The sequence below is a fragment of the Salmo salar genome, chromosome ssa19, assembly GCF_905237065.1.
Source record: "Salmo salar chromosome ssa19, Ssal_v3.1, whole genome shotgun sequence".
In the NCBI taxonomy this organism is placed as follows: domain Eukaryota; kingdom Metazoa; phylum Chordata; class Actinopteri; order Salmoniformes; family Salmonidae; genus Salmo; species Salmo salar.
In genome coordinates, this window is record NC_059460.1 from 35056280 (window position 1) to 35078886 (window position 22607).

At 44.1% G+C, this 22607-nt stretch overlaps 1 protein-coding gene across 3 annotated transcripts in view; it reads left to right on the forward strand.

The window, feature by feature from the left end:
* lyst (lysosomal trafficking regulator) overlaps nt 1-22607 on the forward strand; it is a 220625-nt gene that overhangs the window by 129096 nt on the left and 68922 nt on the right. For 2 of the 3 annotated variants that reach the window (XM_045702248.1, XM_045702250.1), the window contains 6 exons: nt 883-1113; nt 2728-2894; nt 7936-8088; nt 12257-12424; nt 12895-13086; nt 17547-17776. In XM_045702248.1, coding sequence (XP_045558204.1) covers nt 883-1113; nt 2728-2894; nt 7936-8088; nt 12257-12424; nt 12895-13086; nt 17547-17776 — 1141 coding nt within the window. The remainder of the gene's footprint in view (nt 1-882; nt 1114-2727; nt 2895-7935; nt 8089-12256; nt 12425-12894; nt 13087-17546; nt 17777-22607) is intronic. The other variant, XM_045702249.1, reaches the window with a different exon arrangement.

The following is a 22607-nucleotide window of genomic DNA, read 5'->3' on the forward strand; positions in this document are numbered from 1 at the left end:
CAGGGAGGGGAGGGAGCAAGGCCTGGAGGAGGAGTCAGTACAGGGAGGGGAGGGAGCAAGGCCTGGAGGAGGAGTCAGTACAGGGAGGGGAGGGGAGGGAGCAAGGCCTGTAGGAGGAGTCAGTACAGGGAGGGGAGGGAGCAAGGCCTGGAGGAGGAGTCAGTACAGGGAGGGGAGAGAGCAAGGCCTGGAGGAGTTAGTACAGGGAGGGGAGAGGAGTTAGTACAAGGAGGGGAGGGAGCCAGGCCTGGAGGAGGAGTCAGTACAGGGAGGGGAGGGAGCAAGGCCTGGAGGAGGAGTCAGTACAGGGAGGGGAGAGGAGGAGTTAGTACAGGGAGGGGAGGGAGCAAGGCCTGGATGAGGAGTCAGTACAGGGAGGGGAGGGAGCAAGGCCTGGAGGAGGAGTTAGTACAGGGAGGGGGGAGGAGGAGTTAGTACAGGGAGGGGAGAGGAGGAGTTAGTACAGGGAGGGGAGAGGAGGAGTTAGTACAGGGAGGGGAGGGAGCAAGGCCTGGAGGAGGTGTCAGTACAGGGAGGGGAGGAGTCAGTACAGGGAGGGGAGAGGAGGAGTTAGTACAGGGAGGGGAGGGAGCAAGGCCTGGAGGAGGAGTCAGTACAGGGAGGGGAGAGGAGGAGTTAGTACAGGGAGGGGAGAGGAGGAGTTAGTACAGGGAGGGGAGAGGAGGAGTTAGTACAGGGAGGGGAGGGAGCAAGGCCTGGAGGAGGAGTCAGTACAGGGAGGGGAGGGGAGGAGTCAGTACAGGGAGGGGAGAGGAGGAGTTAGTATAGGGAGGGGAGAGAGCAAGGCCTGGAGGAGCCGGATATGAAACAGAAACAATATGAGGGTGTCAGTGTTGTGTTTATTCTTGTTGTATTTTCCAGTCTAGACCAGGAGGACATGGAGACCATCAGTCCCTTCAGGAAGCGTTGTATCATCCCAGTGCTGGGTTTAATAGAGAACAGTCTGTGTGAGAACAGTCTGGTCCACAACGTGCTCTGTATGCTACTGCAGCTCGTCAACGCCTGTCCCAAACTGGCTGACATACTGCTGGACCACGGCCTGCTCTACGTCCTCTTCAATACCCTGTCTACACTCAACGGCATGGAGCATGGGTAAGTACATACACCTTTACCAAATATATTTAAACTCAGTTTTCCACATTTCCTGACATTTAGTCCTAGTAAAATTCCCTGTCTTAGGTCAGTTAGGATCACCACTTTATTTGAAGAATGTGAAATGTCAGAATAATAGTAGAGAATGATTTATTTCAGCTTTTATTTCTTTCATCACATTCCCAGTGGGTGACAAGTTTACATACACTCAATTAGTATTTGGTAGCATTGCCTGTAAATTGTTTAACTTGGGTCAATCGTTTCGGGTAGCCTTCCACAAGCTTCCCACAATAAATTGGGTGAATTTTGGCCCATTTTTCCTGACAGAGCTGGTGTAACTTAGTCAGGTTTGTAGGCCTCTTTGCTCGCACACGATTTTCAGTTCTGTCCACAAATGTTCTAAAGGATTGAGGTCAGGGCTTTGTGGTCAGGGCTTTGTGATGGCCACTCCAATACCTTGACTTTGTTGTCCTTAAGCCATTTTGCCAGAACTTTGGAAGTATGCTTGGGGTCATTGTCCATTTGGAAGACCCATTTGCGACCAAGCTTTAACTTCGTGACTGATGTCTTGAGATGTTGCTTCAATATATCCACATAATTTTCCACCCTCATGATGTCATCTATTTTGTGAAGTGCACCAGTCCCTCCTGCAGCAAAGCACCCCCACAACACGATGCTGCCACCCCCGTGCTTCACGGTTGGGATGGAGTTCTTCGGCTTGCAAACCTCCCCCTTTTTCCTCCAAACATAACGATGGTCTGCGTCACACAGAGATTTAAATCTGCTATATAATATATACCGTAATTTCCGGACTATTAAGCCGCACATGTCTATAAGCCGCAGGTGCCTTCCGGTACATTGTAACAAATTAACTTTACACAGGCTTTAACGAAACACGGCTTGTAACAAAAATAAATAGGCTTTAACGAAACACGGCTTGTAACAAAAAATAAAAAATTTACAGTAAGCTTTACCGGTAGTTGTCTTTTTGCACTGAGTCAATTCCTCACGCTGCTGTTTCCAACGTCTTATCATCGACTCATTAAGACCAAGCTCCCGTGCAGCAGCTCTATTTCCTTTTCCAACAGCCAGATCAATCGCCTTCAACTTGAAAGCTACATCATATTCATTTCTCCGTGTCTTTGCCATGATGAGGGTGACAAAATGACTACCGTAATCAGAATGATGGGAAGTTTGAGAGCGCTCGATTTAATCTAAACAGTAAACAAAAAAGTTGTTTGACCTTAACCCGTTCGGCAATTTCATTGGTCTAATGAAAGCTTCATGCCGCCAAAAAACTGAGCACGTCACAGAATGTGTTTTTTTGGAGAAACAATTTTGAAAGCGGGAAATATCCATATATTAGCCGCGTCATTGTTTAAGCCGCGAGGTTCAAAGCCTGGGAAAAAAGTTGCGGCTTATAGTCCGGAATTTACGGTAGATGAATATGTAGCTGCCCCACTCAGAGATTTTGTTGCATGGAATCATTTGAAACTAGAATGCGTGCACCAGTGATGTTTTTCTCAGTAGAACGATGGAAGTGTTTGCCAGGGGTTGCGTAGCATGGCTCACACGCTGCTCTCTGTCTGTGTCTCAATCAATTTCTCTCCTCAGTATACCTCTGAACGACTACAAACTGCTAGTGGTCGACATCCAACAGCTGTTGGTCGCGGTGACCATCCATTCCTGTTCCTCCTCTGGTGCTCAATACTTCAGGATCATAGAGGACCTAATCACACTGCTGGGCTTCATGGAGACGTCCAAGATGAGACGAACCCAGGGTAAGATATAGCCCGGTACCTATATAAGATAGTAGGGTACTGTGATGAGACGAACTTGGGGTACGATATAGCCTGGTACCTATATTAGAGAGTAGGGTACTGTGATGAGATATAGCCTGGTACCTATATTAGAGAGTTGGGTACTGTGGTACAGTATAGCATGGTTCTCAATACTTCAGGATTGTAGACGACTCTACTGTACATGTTCAGTTCCTTCAGAAAGTATTCATACCCCTTGACTTATTCCACATTTTGTTGTTACAGTCTAAATTTAAAATGGATTAAATTAATTTTTTTCTCACCCATCTACACACAATGCCCCATAATTTTTGCTAATGTATTGAAAATGAAATACAGAAATATCTAATTTACCCCTGAGCCAATACTTTGTATAAGCACCTCAGACAGTGATTACAGCTGTGAATCTTTCTGGGTAAGGCCCTAAGAGCTGTGAGTCTTTCTGGGTAAGGCCCTAAGCGCTGTGAGTCTTTCTGGGTAAGGCCCTAAGAGCTGTGTCTTTCTGGGTAAGGCCCTAAGAGCTGTGAGTCTTTCTGGGTAAGGCCCTAAGAGCTGTGAGTCTTTCTGGGTAAGGCTCTAAGAGCTGTGAGTCTTTCTGGGTAAGGCTCTAAGAGCTGTGAGTCTTTCTGGGTAAGGCTCTAAGAGCTTTGCACACCTGGATTGTGCAACATTTACACATTATTATTTAAATTCTTCAAGCTCTGTCAAATTGGTTGTTGATTATATCGGGTAGAAGAGAGGTATAGTATAGCCTGGTAGAGTATATAATATAGGGGAGGTATAGTATAGCCTGGTAGAGTATATATATTATATAGGGTAGGTATAGTATAGCCTGGTAGAGTATATATATATATTATATAGGGTAGAGGGGAGGTATAGTATAGCCTGTTAGAGTGTATATATATATATTATATAGGGGAGGTATAGTATAGCCTGGTAGAGTATATATATTATATAGGGTAGAGGGGAGGTATAGTATAGCCTGGTAGAGTATATATATTATACAGGGTAGGTATAGTATAGCCTGGTAGAGTATATATATATATTATACAGGGTAGGTATAGTATAGCCTGGTAGAGTATATATATTATATAGGGGAGGTATAGTATAGCCTGGTAGAGTATTATATATTATATATATAGTATTATATATTATAGTATATAATAGTATAGCCTGCTAGAGTATATAGTATAGCCTGCTAGAGTATATATATTATACAGGGGAGGTATATTATAGCCTGGTAGAGTATATATATTATATAGGGGAGGTATAGTATAGCCTGGTAGAGTATATAGGGTATGTATAGTATAGCCTGGTAGAGTATATATATATTATACAGGGTAGGTATATTATATCCTGGTCGAGTGTATATATTATATAGGGTATGTGTAGTATAGCCTGGTAGAGTGTATATATTATATAGGGGAGGTATAGTATAGCCTGGTAGAGTATATAGGGTATGTATAGTATAGCCTGCTAGAGTATATATATTATACAGGGTAGGTATATTATAGCCTGGTAGAGTATATATATTATACAGGGTAGGTATAGTATAGCCTGGTAGAGTATATAGGGTATGTATAGTATAGCCTGGTAGAGTATATATATATATATATCATACAGGGTAGGTATATTATATCCTGGTAGAGTGTATATATTATATAGGGTATGTGTAGTATAGCCTGGTAGAGTGTATATATTATATAGGGGAGGTATAGTATAGCCTGGTAGAGTATATAGGGTATGTATAGTATAGCCTGGTAGAGTATATATATTATACAGGGTAGGTATAGTATAGCCTGGTAGAGTATATATATTATACAGGGTAGGTATAGTATATCCTGGTAGAGTGTATATATTATACAGGGTAGGTATAGTATATCCTGGTAGAGTGTATATATTAAATAGGGGAGGTATAGTATAGCCTGGTAGAGTATATATATTATACCGGGTAGGTGTATTATAGCCTGGTAGAGTACATATATTATATAGGGTAGGTATAGTATAGCCTGGTAGAGTATATATCTTATATAGGGTAGGTATAGTATAGCCTGGTAGAGTATATATCTTATATAGGGTAGAGGGGAGGTATAGTATAGCCTGGTAGAGTATATATATTATATAGGGTAGAGGGGAGGTATAGTATAGCCTGGTAGAGTATATATATTATATAGGGGAGGTATAGTATAGCCTGGTAGAGTATATATATATATTATATTGGGTAGCGGGGAGGTATAGTATAGCCTGGTAGAGTATATATATTATATAGGGGAGGTATAGTATTGCCTGGTAGAGTGTATATATATTATACAGGGTAGGTATAGTATAGCCTGGTAGAGTATATATATTATACAGGGTAGGTATAGTATATCCTGGTAGAGTGTATATATTAAATAGGGGAGGTATAGTATAGCCTGGTAGAATCTATCTATCTATTCTGGTTTGAGCCAGTTTGCGCTGTTCGCCTGAAGTAAGGTATATTGTGATAAATTGCAGGCTACACTACTTGCCTAGAGAGTTCTCAGCTTTACTTTTTGTGGCTGTTTATTTACCACCACAGACAGATACTGGCACTAAGACCGCACTCAGTCAGCTGTATAAGGAAATAAGCAAACAGGAAACCACTTACCCAGATGCGGCGCTCCTAGTGGCCGGAGACTTTAATGCAGGGAAACTTAAATCAGTTCTACCAAATTTCTATCAACATGTTAAATGTGCAACCAGAGGGAAAAAAATTGTAGATCACCTGTACTCTACGCACAGAGACGTGTACAAAGCCCTCCCACATTTTCAACATGTCCCTGATTGAGTCTGTAATACCAACATGTTTCAAGCAGACCACCATAGTCCCTGTGCCCAAGAACGCAAAGGAAACCTGCCTAAATTACTACCGACCCGTAGCACTCACGTCTGTAGCCATGAAGTGCTTTGAAAGGTTGGTAATGGCTCACATCAATACTATTATCCCAGAAACCCTAGACCCACTTCAATTTGCATACCGCCCAAACAGATCCACAGATGATGCAATCTCTATTGCGCTGCACCCTGCCCTTTCCCACCTGGACAAAAGGAACACCTATGAGAGAATGTTGTTCATTGACTGCAGCTCAGCGTTCAACACCATAGTACCCTCAAAGCTCATCACTAAGCTAAGGACCCTGGGACTAAACACCTCCCTCTCCAACTGGATCCTGGACTTCCTGACGGGCCACGACTGCATGGCCAGGCACGACTCCAACACCATCATTAAGTTTGCAGATGACACAACAGTGGTAGGCCTGATCACCGACAACGTCGATAGGGAGGAGGTCAGAGACCTGGCCGTGTGGTGCCAGAATAACAACTTATCCCTCAAACTAACCAAGACTAAGGAGATGATTGTGGAATACAGGAAAAAGAGGACCAAACGCCCCCATTCTCATCGACGGGGCTGTAGTGGAGCAGGTTGAGAGCTTCAAGTTCCTTGGTGTCCACATCACCAACAAACTAACACGGTCCACACACACCAAGACAGTCGTGAAGAGGGCATGACAAAGCCTATTCCCTCTCAGGAAACTAAAAAGATTTGGCATGGGTCCTGAGATCCTCACAAGGTTCTACAGCTGCAACATCGAGAGCATCCTGACCGGTTGCATCACTGCCTGGTACGGCAATTGCTCCGCCTCCGACCGCAAGGCACTTCAGAGGGTAGTGTGTATGGCCCAATACATCACTGAGGCTAAGCTGCCTGCCATCCAGGACCTCTACACCAGGCGGTGTTAGAGGAAGGCCCTAAAAATTGTCAAAGACCCCAGCCACCCCAGTCATAGACTGTTCTCTCTACTACCGCATGGCAACCGGTACCGGAGCGCCAAGTCTAGGACAAAAAGGCTTCTCAACAGTTTTTACCCCCAAGCCATAAGACTCCTGAACAGGCAACCAAATGGCTACCCGGACTATTTGCATTGTGTGCCCCCCCCAAACCCCTCTTTTACGCTGCTGCTACTCTCTGTTTATCATATATGCATAGTCAATTTAACTATACATTCATGTACATACTACCTCAATTGGCCCGACCAACAAGTGCTCCCGCACATTAGCTAACCGGGCTATCTGCATTGTGTCCCACCCGCCAACCCCTCTTTTACGCTACTGCTACTCTCTGTTCATCATATATGCATAGTCACTTTAACCATATCTACATGTACATACTACCTCAATCAGCCTGACTAACCGGTGTCTGTATATACCCTCGCTACTGTTATTTTCAAATGTCTTTTTACTGTTGTTTTATTTCTTTACTTACACGCACACCTTTTTTTTGCACTATTGGTTAGAACCTGTAAGTAAGCATTTCACTGTAAGGTTGTATTCGGCGCACGTGACACATAAACTTTGATTTGATTCATTTCTCAGAACAAGAATAGACTGACGAGTTTCAGAAGAAAGTTCTTTGTTTCTGGCCATTTTGAGCCTGTAATCAAACCCACAATTGCTGATGCTCCAGATACTCAACTAGTCTAAAGAAGGCCGGTTTTATTGCTTCATAATCAGTACAACAGTTTTCAGCTGTGCTAACATAATTGCAAAAGGGTTTTCTAATTATCAATTAGCCTTTTAAAATGATAAACTTCGATTAGCTAACACAACGTGCCATTGGAACACAGGAGTGATGGTTGCTGATAATGGGCCTCTGTATGCCTATGTAGATATTCCATTAGAAAATCTGCCGTTTCCAGCTACAATAGTCATTTACAACATTAACAATGTCTACACTGTATTTCTGATCAATTTGATGTTATTTTATAGGAAAGAAATGTTGATTTAAAAAACAAGGACATTTCTAAGTGACACCAAACTTTTGATCGGTAGTGTATATTATATAGGGCAGATGGTAGGTATAGTAAAGCCTGGGAAAGCATTCCTCATGAAGTTGATATGGGTTATTTCATAGTTTTGACGTCTTCAATGTTATTCTACCCTTGAATGAGTAGGTGTGTCTTTTGACTGGTACTGAATCTACTCGTTCCCTCTCCTTCTGTAGAGATGGCAGTGGCCCTGCAGTTCCGCGTCCTCCAATCAGCTATTGAGTTCATAAAGACGACAGCTAATCAGGACCCTCAGAAGCTGAGCAGCTCTGTCAACGTGCCCACCTCTTCTCACCATGCCATCTACCAGAAACGCAAGAGCATCGCAGGTGAGAGGATATCCCATGCTTGGTTAGTTGGGGCCAAGAGCATCGCAGGTGAGAGGATATCCCATGCTTGGTTAGTTGGGGCCAAGAGCATCGCAGGTGAGAGGATATCCCATGCTTGGTTAGTTGGGGCCAAGAGCATCGCAGGTGAGAGGATATCCCATGCTTGGTTAGTTGGGGCCAAGAGCATCGCAGGTGAGAGGATATCCCATGCTTGGTTAGTTGGGGCCAAGAGCATCACAGGTGAGAGGATATCCCATGCTTGGTTAGTTGGGGCCAAGAGCATCGCAGGTGAGAGGATATCCCATGTTTAGTTAATTAGTTAGTTAGTTAGGGCCAAGACCATCACCGGTGACAGGATACCCCATGGTTGGTTGGTTGGTTAGTTAGGGCCAAAAGCATCACAGGTGAGAGGATAACCCATGGTTGGTTGGTTGGTTGGTTGGTTGGTTGGTTGGTTGGTTAGTTAGTTAGGGCCAATACCACAGGTGAGAGGATATCCCTTAGTTAGGTAGTTAGTGCCAGTACCAACACAGGTGAGAGGATATACCATGGTCGGTCGGTCGGTCGGTCGGTCGGTTGGTTGGTTAGGGCCAAGACCATCACAGGTGAGAGGATATCCCATAGTTAGTTAGTTAGTTAGTTAGTTAGTTAGTTAGTTAGTTAGGGCCAAGACCATCACAGGTGAGAGGATATCCCATGGTTAGTTAGTTAGTTAGTTAGTTAGTTAGTTAGGGCCAAGACCATCACAGGTGAGAGGATATCCCATAGTTAGTTAGTTAGTTCCAATAGCATAGGACTGTGTTGCTCAGGGTCTAGAAGAAGAATACTCCTTGATTGTCCATTTTACTTTACAGTCCACAGATCTAAGGGAAATGAGAGCGCTATCCGTTAGAGTTGTCATGGTTAATTACATATTAATGGCACAATGCAAAATACTGTTTCCAATGTGGTTGTCGGTGTAACTGCTTTGTAGTAATGAGATGTTTAGTGAAATATACTGAACAAAAATATAAATGCAACATGTAAAGTGTTGGTCCCATGTTTCATGAGCTGAAATAAAAGATCCCAGAAATGTTCCATATGCACAAAAAGCTTATTTCTCTCAAATTTTGTGGACAACATTGTTCACGTCCCTGTTAGTGAGCATTTCTCCTTTGTCAAGATAATCCATCCACCTGACAGGTGTGGCATATCAAGAAGCTGATTAAACAGCATGATCATTACACAGGTGCACCTTGTGCTGTGGACAATAAAAGGCCACTCTAAAATGTGCAGCTTTGTCACACAACACAGTGCTACAGATGTCTCAAGTCGAGGGAGAATATAATTGGCGTGCTGACTGCAGGAATGTCCACCAGAGCTGTTGCCAGATAATTTAATGCTCATTTCTCTACAAAAAGCTGCCTCCAATCTCGTTTTAGAGAATTTGGCAGTACATCCAAGCTACTAACAACAAACAGAATTGCATTTTATCGATGGCCGTTTGAAAGCACAGAGATACCGTGACTAGATCCTGAGGCTGATTGTCGTGCCATTCATCTGCCGCCATCACCTCATGTTTCATCATGATAATGCACTGCCCCATGTCGTAAGGATCTGTACACAATTCCTGGAAGCTGAAAAAGGCCCAGTTCTTTCAAATGGTGGTCACACCAGATACTGACTGGTATTCTGATCCACACCCCTACTTTTTGTTCTAAGATATCTGTGACCAACAGATATCTGTATTCCCAGTCATGTGAAACCCATAGAAGAGGGCCTAATTAATTTATTTCAATTGACTGATTTCCTTATATGAACTGTAACTCAGTAAAGTCTTTGAAATTGTTGAATGTTGCGTATATATTTTTGTTCGGTGTAGTTATTATGACCAGTCTGAAATGTTTAGTGAAAATAGTTACAGTTGAAGTCGGAAGTTTACATACACCTTAGCCAAATACATTTATTAAACTCAGTTTTTCACAATTCCTGACATTTAATTCTAGTAAAAATTCCCTGTATTAGGTCAGTTAGGATCACCACTTTATTTTAAGAATGTGAAATTTCAGAATAATAGTTGAGAATTATTTAAGCTTTTATTTCTTTCATCACATTCCCAGTGGGTCAGAAGTTTACATACACTTAATTAGTATTTGGTAGCATTGCCTTTAAATTGTTTAACTTGGGTCAAACGTTTCGGGTAGCCTTCCGCAAGCTTCCCACAATAAATTGGGGGAATTTTGGCCCATTCCTCCTGACAGAGCTGGTGTAACTGAGTCAGGTTTGTAGGCCTCCTTGCTTGCACACGCTTTTTCAGTTCCGCCCACAAATTTTCTATAGAATTGAGGTCAGGGCTTTGCGATGGCCACTTCAATACCTTGACTTAGTTTTCCTTAAGCCATCTTTCCACAACTTTGGAAGTATGTTTGTGGTCATTGTCCATTTGGAAGACCCCTTTGCGACCAAGCTTTAACTTCCTGACTGATGTCTTGAGATGTTGCTTCAATATATCCACATAATCTTCCTACCTCATGATGCCATCTATTTTGTGAAGTGCACCAGTCCCTCCTGCAGCAACGCACCCCCACAACATGATTTGCCACCCCCGTGCTTCACGGTTGGGATGGTGTTCCTCGGCTTGCAAGCCTCCACCTTTTTCATCCAAACATAACGATGGTCATTATGGCCAAACAGTTCTATTTTTGTTTCATCAGACCAGAGGACATTTCTCCAAAAAGTACGATCTTTGTCCCCATGTGCAGTTGCAAACCATAGTCTGGCTTTTTTATGGCGGTTTTGGAGCAGTGGCTTCTTCCTTGCTGAGCGGCCTTTCAGGTTATGTCGATATAGGACTCGTTTTACTGTGGATATAGATACTTTCGTACCTGTTTCCTCCAGCATCTTCAAGGTCCTTTGCTGTTGTTCTGGGATTGTTTTTGCACTTTTCGCACCAAAGTACGTTCATCTCTAGGAGACAGAACGCGTCTCCTTCCTGAGCGGTATGACGGCTGCGTGGTCCCATGGTGTTTATACTTGCGTACTATTGTTTGTACAGATGAACATGGTACCTTCAGGCATTTGGAAATTGCTCCGAAGGAAGAACCAGACTTGTGGAGGTCTAAAAAAAAATGTTGTCTGAGGTCTTGGCTGATTTCTTTTAATTTTCAAATTATGTCAAGCAAAGAGGTACTGAGTTTGAAGGTAGGCCTTGAAATACATCCACAGGCACACCACCAATTGACTCAAATGATGTCAATTAGCCTATCAGAAGCTTCTAAAGACATGACATCCTTTTATGGAGTTTTCCAAGCTGTTTAAAGGCACAGTCAACTTAGTGTATGTAAACGTCTGACCCACTGGAAATGTGATACAGTGAATTATATGTGAAATAATCTGTCTGTAAACAATTGTTGGAAAAATGACTTGTGTCATGCACAAAGTAGATGTCCTAACCGACTTGCCAAAACTATAGTTTGTTAACAAGACATTTGTGGAGTGGTTGAAACATTTTTTTAATGACTCCAACCTAAGTGTATGTAAACTTCCGACTTCAACTGTATGACCAGTCTGAAATGTTATCATGACCAGTCTGAGATGTTAACATGACCAGTCTGAGATGTTAACATGACCAGTCTGAGATGTTAACATGACCAGTCTGAGATGTTAACATGACCAGTCTGAGATGTTAACATGACCAGTCTGAGATGTTAACATGACCAGTCTGAGATGTTAACATGACCAGTCTGAGATGTTAACATGACCAGTCTGAGATGTTGTCATGACCAGTCTGAGATGTTTAGTGAAATAGTTATGACCAGTCTAAGGTGTTATCGTGACCAGTCTGAGATGTTATCGTGACCAGTCTAAGATGTTATCTTGGCCAGTCTGAGATGTTATCTTGGCCAGTCTGAGATGTTATCTTGGCCAGTCTGAGATGTTATCTTGGCCAGTCTGAGATGTTATCTTGGCCAGTCTGAGATGTGATCTTGGCCAGTCTGAGATGTGATCTTGGCCAGTCTGAGATGTTATCTTGGCCAGTCTGAGATGTTATCATGGCCAGTCTGAGATGTTATCATGGCCAGTCTGAGGCTATCAGTGGTCAGTCTTTCATTCTTGTCATTTCCTAATCAGGTGTTACCTGTTATCTACCCTGCAACTCACCTGTGTCTCTTCATCCCCCCACTCCAAGGTTCCATGGCCATGGTTATGAGAGACAGCATTATTCCCCGTATTCCACGGCAGCACTACTGTTCGAACGGCCAGATCCCCCTGCCTCCCCCCTTCTGCTTCCTGTCTGAGACCTCCCCCCTCCCCTCCCCCACCGACACCACTTCCTATGTGTTCCTATGTGACTCAGGTAGCCACGCTGGGATCTGGGACCCAGTGTCCTCTCTCTCTCTGTGTAGAGGAGAACATTATCCCCCCAGAACCCTAACTCTTGCTGTGAACTACTCACCCCTCCTATAATCCCAGTCTCTGCTCTACTGCATGGAAAGAGAAGAGAGACATGACTCGCCCAGTACACTCAGACATTACTGGTGCCTGTGTGTGTGTGTGTGTGTGTGTGTGTGCAGACTACAAATGTGAAAGTTCTCACCCTAACCTGTTTGAAGATTTCAGTTCACACTTATGGCTTGTAGATTCCTGGTAAAACATTCCCACAGAGAATCTAGTCCATGTCAAGCCTGACATGTGATGAAGAGATGCTAGCAGCATGTAATGGAAGTTACTAAGCTTTCTCTGTAGGATCACCTGTGTGTGATTTAACACTTTCTTTGCCCCTCACGTTAGAATCACCTCTATAATACATGTTGCCTGTATCCCCAGGTCGGCGTCGCTTCTCCCTGGCCCAGTCAGACAGTCTACTGACCAGGATGCGTTCTGTAGCCAGTGATGAGCTGAACCAGATGATGCAGAGAAGGATGAGTCAGGAGAACCCCATCAGGGCATCAGAGACTGAGTTCATTCAGAGACTACAGAGACTGGTAGTGCTGGCTGTCAACAGGCTCATCTATCATGGTAAATATGGTAAAACAGGCTCATCTATCATGGTAAATATGGTAAAACAGGCTCATCTATCATGGTGAATATGGTAAAACAGGCTCATCTATCATGATAAATATGGTAAAACAGGCTCATCTATCATGGTAAATATGGTAAAACAGGCTCATCTATCATGGTAAATATGGTAAAACAGGCTCATCTATACAACATGCTCCTACAGCAGGGAAATACAAGGGAACTACGGTAATACACAGAGACTGAGTTCATACAGAGACCTGTGGTTCTGGCTGTCAACAGGCTCATATACTATTGTAAACACGGTAACACATATACAGGCTCATTTATCATAGTAAATACGGTAATAAATGCATAGGTTCGTATGCCATAGTAAATACGGTAGTAAATACACAGGCTCATTTTTATTTTAACATATACCACAGTAAATATGGTAATAGAACAGGCTCATATACCACGGTTAGTACCATACAAATTATCTGATATTTGAAACGAATTATCTGTCACTCAGAGCACATTGTGATGCTCCTTCACTACTGCTCTGTCACTCAGAGCACATTGTGATGTTCCTTCACTACTGCTCTCACTCAGAACACATTGTGATGTTCCTTCACTACTGCTCTGTCACTCAGAGCACATTGTGATGTTCCTTCACTACTGCTCTGTCACTCAGAGCACATTGTGATGTTCTTATTGTTATTAAACAACCCGCCAAATGCACATGATTTACTTACTTAGTCCTGTTGAATTCTCAACGACAGGTTAATAAATAGCCTAATGCATGGCTGGCTACTACTACCTGCATTTACTCAAGACAGATGTAGATGAAGGTAGGGTCATTATAATGATGTGTCAGTCGGTAAACATGCCTGGGAGAGAAGAGATGATAACATAACTACAGACGTCATCAGAAATTGAATAATTATACGGACAGACAAAGTAGACCTACTAAAACGACCATATGGCCTCAGCCAAGTAGACCTACTAAAACGACCATATGGCCTCAGCCAAGTAGACCTACTAAAACGACCATATGGCCTCAGCCAAGTAGACCTACTAAAATGACCATATGGCCTCAGCCAAGTAGGCCTACTAAAACGACCATATGGCCTCAGCCAAGTAGGCCTACTAAAATGACCATATGGCCTCAGCCAAGTAGACCCTACTGAAACACCATATGGCCTCAGCCAAGTAGACCCTACTGAAACACCATATGGCCTCAGCCAAGTAGACCCTATTGAAACATCATATGGCCTCAGCCAAGTAGACCTACTAAAACGACAATATGGCCTCAGCCAAGTAGACCTACTAAAACGACCATATGGCCTCAGCCAAGTAGACCCACTGAAACACCATATGGCCTCAGCCAAGTAGACCTACTAAAATGACCATATGGCCTCAGCCAAGTAGACCTACTAAACGACCATATGACCTCAGCCAAGTAGACCTACTGAAACATCATATGGCCTCAGCCAAGTAGACCTACTAAAACACCATATGGCCTCAGCCAGGTAGACCCACTAAAACGACCATATGGCCTCAGCCAAGTAGACCCACTAAAATACCATATGGGCTCAGCCAAGTAGACCCTAAACGACCACATGACCTCAGCCAAGTAGACCCACTAAAACGACCACATGACCTCAGCCAAGTAGACCTACTGAAACATCATATGGCCTCAGCCAAGTAGACCTACTAAAACGACCATATGGCCTCAGCCAAGTAGACCTACTAAAACAACCAAATGGCCTCAGCCAAGTAGACCTACTAAAACAACCATATGGCCTCAGCCAAGTAGACCTACTGAAACACCATATGGCCTCAGCCAAGTAGACCTACTAAAACGACCATATGACCTCAGCCAAGTAGACCTACTGAAACAGCATATGGCCTCAGCCAAGTAGACCCTACTAAACGACCATATGGCTTGAGCCAAGTAGACCTACTGAAACATCATATGGCCTCAGCCAAGTAGACCTACTAAACGACCATATGGCCTCAGCCAAGTAAACCTACTAAAACGACCATATGGCTTGAGCCAAGTAGACCTACTAAAACGACCATATGGCTTGAGCCAAGTAGACCTACTAAAACGACCATATGGCCTCAGCCAAGTAGACCTACTGAAACACCATATGACCTCAGCCAAGTAGACCTACTGAAACACCATATGACCTCAGCCAAGTAGACATACTGAAACGACCATATGGCCTCAGCCAAGTAGACCCCTACTAAAACGACCATAAGGCCTCAGCCAAGTAGACCTACTGAAACATCATATGGCCTCAGCCAAGTAGACCTACTAAAACAACCATATGGCCTCAGTCAAGCAGACCTACTGAAACATCATATGGCCTCAGCCTAGTAGACCTAAGACAACCATATGGCCTCAGCCAGGTAGACCCACTAAAACGACCATATGGCCTCAGCCAAGTAGACCTACTAAAATACCATATGGCCTCAGCCAAGTAGACCTACTAAAACGACCATATGACCTCAGCCAAGTAGACCCACTAAAACGACCATATGGCCTCAGCCAAGTAGACCTACTGAAACATCATATGGCCTCAGCCAAGTAGGCCTACTGAAACACCATTTGGCCTCAGCCAAGTAGACCTACTGAAACATCATATGGCCTCAGCCAAGTAGACCTACTGAAACATCATATGGCCTCAGCCAAGTAGACCTACTAAACAACCATATGGCCTCAGCCAAGTAGACCTACTAAACAACCATATGGCCTCAGCCAAGTAGACCCTACTAAAACACCATATGGCCTCAGCCAAGTAGCCCTACTGAAACACCATATGGCCTCAGCCAAGTAGACCTACTGAAACACCATATGGACTCAGCCAAGTAGACCTACTAAAACGACCATATGACCTCAGCCAAGTAGACCCACTGAAACATCATATAGCCTCAGCCAAGTAGACCCTACTAAATGACCATATGGCCTGAGCCAAGTAGACCTACTGAAACATCATATGGCCTCAGCCAAGTAGTCATACTAAACGACCATATGGCCTCAGCCAAGTAGACCTACTAAAACGACCATATGGCCTCAACCAAGTAGACCTACTGAAACACCATATGGCCTCAGCCAAGTAGAACTACTGAAACATCATATGGCCTCAGCCAAGTAGACCTACTGAAACACCATATGGCCTCAGCCAAGTAGACATACTGAAACACCATATGACCTCAGCCAAGTAGACCTACTGAAACATCATATGGCCTCAGCCAAGTAGACCTACTAAACGACCATATGGCCTCAGCCAAGTAGACCTACTAAAACACCATATGGCCTCAGCCAAGTAGACCCACTGAAACACCATATGGCCTCAGCCAAGTAGACCCACTTAAACACCATATGGCCTCAGCCAAGTAGACCTACTAAAACGACCATATGGCCTCAGCCAAGTAGCCCTACTGAAACATCATATGGCCTCAGCCAAGTAGACCCTACTAAATGACCATATGGCCTCAGCCAAGTAGACCCTACTAAATGACCATATGGCCTGAGCCAAGTAGACCTACTGAAACATCATATGGCCTCAGCCAAGTAGACCTACTAAACGACCATATGGCCTCAGCCAAGTAGACCTACTGAAACGACCATATGGCCTCAGCCAAGTAGACCTACTGAAACGACCATATGGCCTCAGCCAAGTAGACCTACTGAAATGACCATATGGCCTCAGCCAAGTAGACCTACTGAAATGACCATATGGCCTCAGCCAAGTAGACCTACTAAAACGACCATATGGCCTCAGCCAAGTAGACTGACTAAAACGACCATATGACCTCAGCCAAGTAGACCTACTAAAACGACCATATGGCCTCAGCCAAGTAGCCAGGTAATAACTAGGTTGAACACCAATGGCTAGCTACGAACACTGTTTGAGTGAAATAGAGATGAGTGCTGGCAGGTGAAAATGATCTCTGATCACGGATAATAAATAAATACATTCTTGTGTCATAATCATACTCTGAAAGATCTCCATATCTCTTACAATACTTGTTTTGTCTGAGTACTCGGCACACCCCTACCAGATAGTAATTGGATTAATTGTAGTGTGGCTATTGGAACAGAGCCTGTGTCTATACTCTGCAGTGTTTCATGCTGTTGTGCTGTCTTCCCATTCTGACTAATAAGGCATTCTTCTTCCTCCTCCGCCTCCTCTGTTCCCCTCTCCTCCTCTGTTCCCCCTCTCCTCCTCCTCCTTTGTTCCCCCTCTCCTCCTCCTCCTTTGTTCCCCCTCTCCTCCTCCTCCTCCTCCTCCTCTGTTCCCCCTCTCCTCCTCTGTTCCCCCTCTCCTCCTCTTCCTCCTCCTTTTCCTTTGTTCCCCCTCTCCTCCTCCTCTGTTCCCACTCTCCTCCTCTGTTCCCTCTCTCCTCCTCTGTTCCCCCTCTCCTCCTCCTCTGTTCCCCCTCTCCTCCTCCATCTGTTCCCTCCCTAGACGTGAGCCAAGACTTCTACGACCTGCTGAACTTCCCAGACTCCCCGGACCACCACCTGACCCCTGACCCTGTCGACCACGCCCCTGAGGAAGACGGCTCCGTCCCCGGCTCATCAGGCCACACCCCTGGCCCGCCCTCTCCCCTCCCCTTCCCCCTCCCTCCGGCCAACATGAAGAGTTTCCAGAAAGACATTCTCAGACTGATGATGGACGGGATCAAGATCAGTCTGGTTAGCGGTGGTTATAATCAGTCTGCTTAGCGGTGGTTATAATCAGTCTGCTTAGCGGTGGTTATAATCAGTCTGCTTAGCGGTGGTTATAATCAGTCTGCTTAGCGGTGGTTATAATCAGTCTGCTTAGCGGTGGTTATAAGCAGTCTGCTTAGCGGTGGTTATAAGCAGTCTGCTTATAATCAGTCTGCTTAGTGGTGGTTACAATCAGTCTGGTTATAATCAGTCTGCTTAGTGGTGGTTGTAATCAGTCTGCTTAGTCTGGTTAGTGGTGGTTATAATCAGTCTGGTTAGTGGTGGTTATAATCAGTCTGCTTAGTGGTGGTAATAATCAGTCTGCTTAGTCTGGTTAGTTGTGGTTATAATCAGTCTGGTTATAATCAGTCTGCGTAGCGGTGGTTATAATCAGTCTGCGTAGCGGTGGTTATAATCAGTCTGCTTAGCGGTGGTTATAATCAGTCTGCTTAGCGGTGGTTATAATCAGTCTGCTTAGCGGTGGTTATAATCAGTCTGCTTAGCGGTGGTTATAATCAGTCTGCTTAGCAGTGGTTATAATCAGTCTGCTTAGCGGTGGTTATAATCAGTCTGCTTAGCGGTGGTTATAATCAGTCTGCTTAGCGGTGGTTATAATCAGTCTGCTTAGCGGTGGTTATAATCAGTCTGCTTAGCGGTGGTTATAATCAGTCTGCTTAGCGGTGGTTATAATCAGTCTGCCTAGCGGTGGTTATAATCAGTCTGCCTAGCGGTGGTTATAATCAGTCTGCTTAGCGGTGGTCATAATCAGTCTGCTTAGCGGTGGTCATAATCAGTCTGCTTAGCGGTGGTCATAATCAGTCTGCTTAGCGGTGGTCATAATCAGTCTGCTTAGCGGTGGTCATAATCAGTCTGCTTAGCGGTGGTCATAATCAGTCTGCTTAGCGGTGGTCATAATCAGTCTGCTTAGCGGTGGTTATAATCAGTCTGCTTAGCGGTGGTTATAATCAGTCTGCTTAGCGGTGGTTATAATCAGTCTGCTTAGCGGTGGTTATAATCAGTCTGCTTAGCGGTGGTTATAATCAGTCTGCTTAGTCTGGTTAGCGGTGGTTATAATCAGTCTGGTTATAATCAGTCTGGTTATAATCAGTCTGCTTAGCGGTGGTTATAATCAATCTGCTTAGCGGTGGTTATAATCAGTCTGCTTAGCGGTGGTTATAATCAGTCTGCTTAGCGGTGGTTATAATCAGTCTGCTTAGCGGTGGTCATAATCAGTCTGCTTAGCGGTGGTTATAATCAGTCTGCTTAGCGGTGGTTATAATCAGTCTGCTTAGCGGTGGTTATAATCAATCTGCTTAGCGGTGGTTATAATCAGTCTGCTTAGCGGTGGTTATAATCAGTCTGCTTAGCGGTGGTTATAATCAGTCTGCTTAGCGGTGGTTATAATCAGTCTGCTTAGCGGTGGTTATAATCAGTCTGCTTAGCGGTGGTTATAATCAGTCTGCTTAGCGGTGGTTATAATCAGTCTGCTTAGTCTGGTTAGTGGTGGTTATAATCAGTCTGGTTATAATCAGTCTGCTTAGTGGTGGTTATAATCAGTCTGGTTAGTGGTGGTTATAATCAGTCTGGTTATAATCAGTCTGCTTAGTGGTGGTTATAATCAGTCTGCTTAGTCTGGTTAGTGGTGGTTATAATCAGTCTGGTTATAATCAGTCTGGTTAGTGGTGGTTGTAATCAGTCTGGTTAGTGGTGGTTGTAATCAGTCTGCTTAGTGGTGGTTGTAATCAGTCTGGTTAGTGGTGGTTGTAATCAGTCTGGTTAGTGGTGGTTGTAATTAATTTGGAAAGGAAATTAACAATTTTTGAATTGGACTTTCAGTTTGCTTCTTCAGTTGAATGTACCCCGACCCTGTGTTTAATACCTCTGTTTTTCTTCTTCTGTTTGTGCAGTGGGTATTGACATCTCATGACGTGTGAGATGATAGACCGTTATGTGAAGTTACCCTTCAGTGTGTTAGAACTCCCTCTGAATCTCAATGGAACCAATAGAGGGAGGCGTACAGAATGGACGCATGGGGAGGGAGTGGCTCCGTTCTGTACCAATAGGACGCATGGGGAGGGAGTGGCTCCGATAGGACGCATGGCGAGGGAGTGGCTCCGTTCTGTACTGTTAGGATAGGATTATATGTGTTATATATTATATCCGTACTGATAGGATAGATAGGATTATATGTGTTATATATTATATCTGTACTGATAGGATTATATATATTATATCTGTACTGATAGGATAGGATTATATGTGTTATATATTATATCTGTACTGATAGAATAGGATAGGATAGATAGGATTATATGTTTTATATATTATATCTGTACTGATAGGATTATATGTAGAAGCCAGACAACATAGTTTAACATTGATAGATCGTTATATTCCAAAGCAACCGGGAGACAGTGAGTGGTCAGGTATATATAACAGCGAACCAATCTGTGAGTAAAGCGACTCGAACCCAACAAGCCATGGCTTCCCTCAGAGAAACTACGCTGTGACTCAAACCCAACAAGCCATGGCTTCCCTCAGAGAAACTACACTGTGACTCAAACCCAACAAGCCATGGCTTCCCTCAGAGAAACTACACTGTGACTCAAACCCAACAAGCCATGGCTTCCCTCAGAGAATCTACACTGTGACTCAAACCCAACAGGCCATGGCTTCCCTCAGAGAATCTACGCTGTGACTCAAACCCAACAGGCCATGGCTTCCTCCAGAGAAACTACGCTGTGACTCAAACCCAACAAGCCATGGCTTCCCTCAGAGAATCTACGCTGTGACTCAAACCCAACAGGCCATGGCTTCCCTCAGAGAAACTACGCTGTGACTCAAACCCAACAAGCCATGGCTTCCCTTCAGAGGAACGACCCTGTGACTCAAACCCAACAAGCCATGGCTTCCCTCAGAGGAATGATGCTGTGACTCAAACCCAACAGGCCATGGCTTCCCCCAGAGAAGAAGACAAAGAACAACTTGGAGATGCAAATGAGAGGAGCTAACAACTAAAGGATATCCAGGAGAACATAACTAAAATGCTCTGGTTAGTGGTGGTTACCACAACAAACGGCTGAAGGATATCCAGGATAACAGCTAAAATTCCCTCAATGCTCACCACAACAAACTGTTACAATCTGTTGTTAACAAAGTAGATTTGCTTGACAGGAAAGTAGTCTATCGTGTCAGCTATGTATATGCAGGCCGATCACGTGGATGAACAGGACAACAAATGCTCCTTGAAATAAAGGTGCAAACTTTTGAAGTTCAACTGGACCAGCAAGAAAACGGAATGAGACAAAACAACATGAGAATATTGTCCCTACCAGAAGATGAGGAAAAAGGAGACCTTTTCCAGCTACGTGATCAAACTGATATCGGAGGAGCTTGGTGTGGATGTATCACTGGAGGATCTGGAGTGATGCCATCGGATCTGCGTGAAACATAAGAGCGCTAAATACCCTCGCATGATAATCTTCAAGTTGTGGAACGATCACATCAAAATCCATTTGATTCGTCCATGACCTGTCTCCTAGGCTGTCTCCTCTGTCTTACTTAAAACGTAAGCAATTCATTTCCAATCAGACAGTCACTGGGGGAAAACAGGAATCAAGTCTCAACTCCAATTCCCGGCTGTGGGTATGGAAGGAAACACAGAGAATGGAGTTCACGAGTACCGATGAAGCCCTGAACAAGCTGCAGGAAACCTTTCCAGTTGAAAGAGATCCCAGTGCCCTGAGGAGAGACAGAAGCAGAAAAAAAACAGATTAGCACACTAGACTACATACAGTGATGCCCAAGACCAGCTTATCGTTTTTCTGCTCCTTTGCACCCCAGTATCTCTACTTGCACATTCATCTTCTGCACATCTATCACTTCAGTGATTAATTGCTAAATTGTAATAATTTCACCACTATGGCCTATTTATTGCCTTACCTCCCTAATCTTACTACATTTGCACTAACTGTATATAGATTTTTCTATTGTGTTGACACTACCTTTGTTTATTCCATGTGTAACTGTGTTGTTTGTGTCGCACTGCTTTGCTTTATCTTGGCCAGGTCGCAGTTATAAATGAAAACTTGTTCTCAACTAGCCTACCTGGTTAAATAAAGGGGAAATAAAAAAATTGTAAATTGAGACAATATTGTTTCCTCCTCCCCCAATACAATCTAGACTCTATCGTCCCCAAGTAACTGTTCATCTCTAGGAGGTAGCGATGGAATTAGCCGGTTCCAATGAGATACAGTACAAAATACAATATAAAAGAGGAAATATAGCATATATACTACATGGCCAAAAGTATGTAGACATCTGCTTGTCGAACATCTCATTCCAAGATCATGGGCCTTAATATGGAGTTGGTCCCCCCTTTGCTGCTATAACAGCCTCCACTCTTCTGGGAAGGCTTTCCACGAGATGTTGGGACATTGCTGCTACAACAGCCTCCACTCTTCTGGGAAGACTTTCCACGAGATGTTGGAACATTGCTGCTACAACAGCCTCCACTCTTCTGGGAAGGCTTTCCACTAGATGTTGGAACATTGCTACTATAACAGCCTCCACTCTTCTGGGAAGGCTTTCCACTAGATGTTGGAACATTGCTGCGGGGACTTGCTTCCATTCAGCCACAAGTATTAGTGAGGTCGGACACTGATGTTGGGCAATTAGGCCTGGCTCGTAGTCGGCATTCCAATTCATACTAAAGGTGTTCGATGGGGTTGAGGTCAGGGCTCTGTGCAGGCCAGTAGAGTTCTTCCACACCGATCTCGACAAACCATTTCTGTATGGACCTCTCTTTGTGCACGGG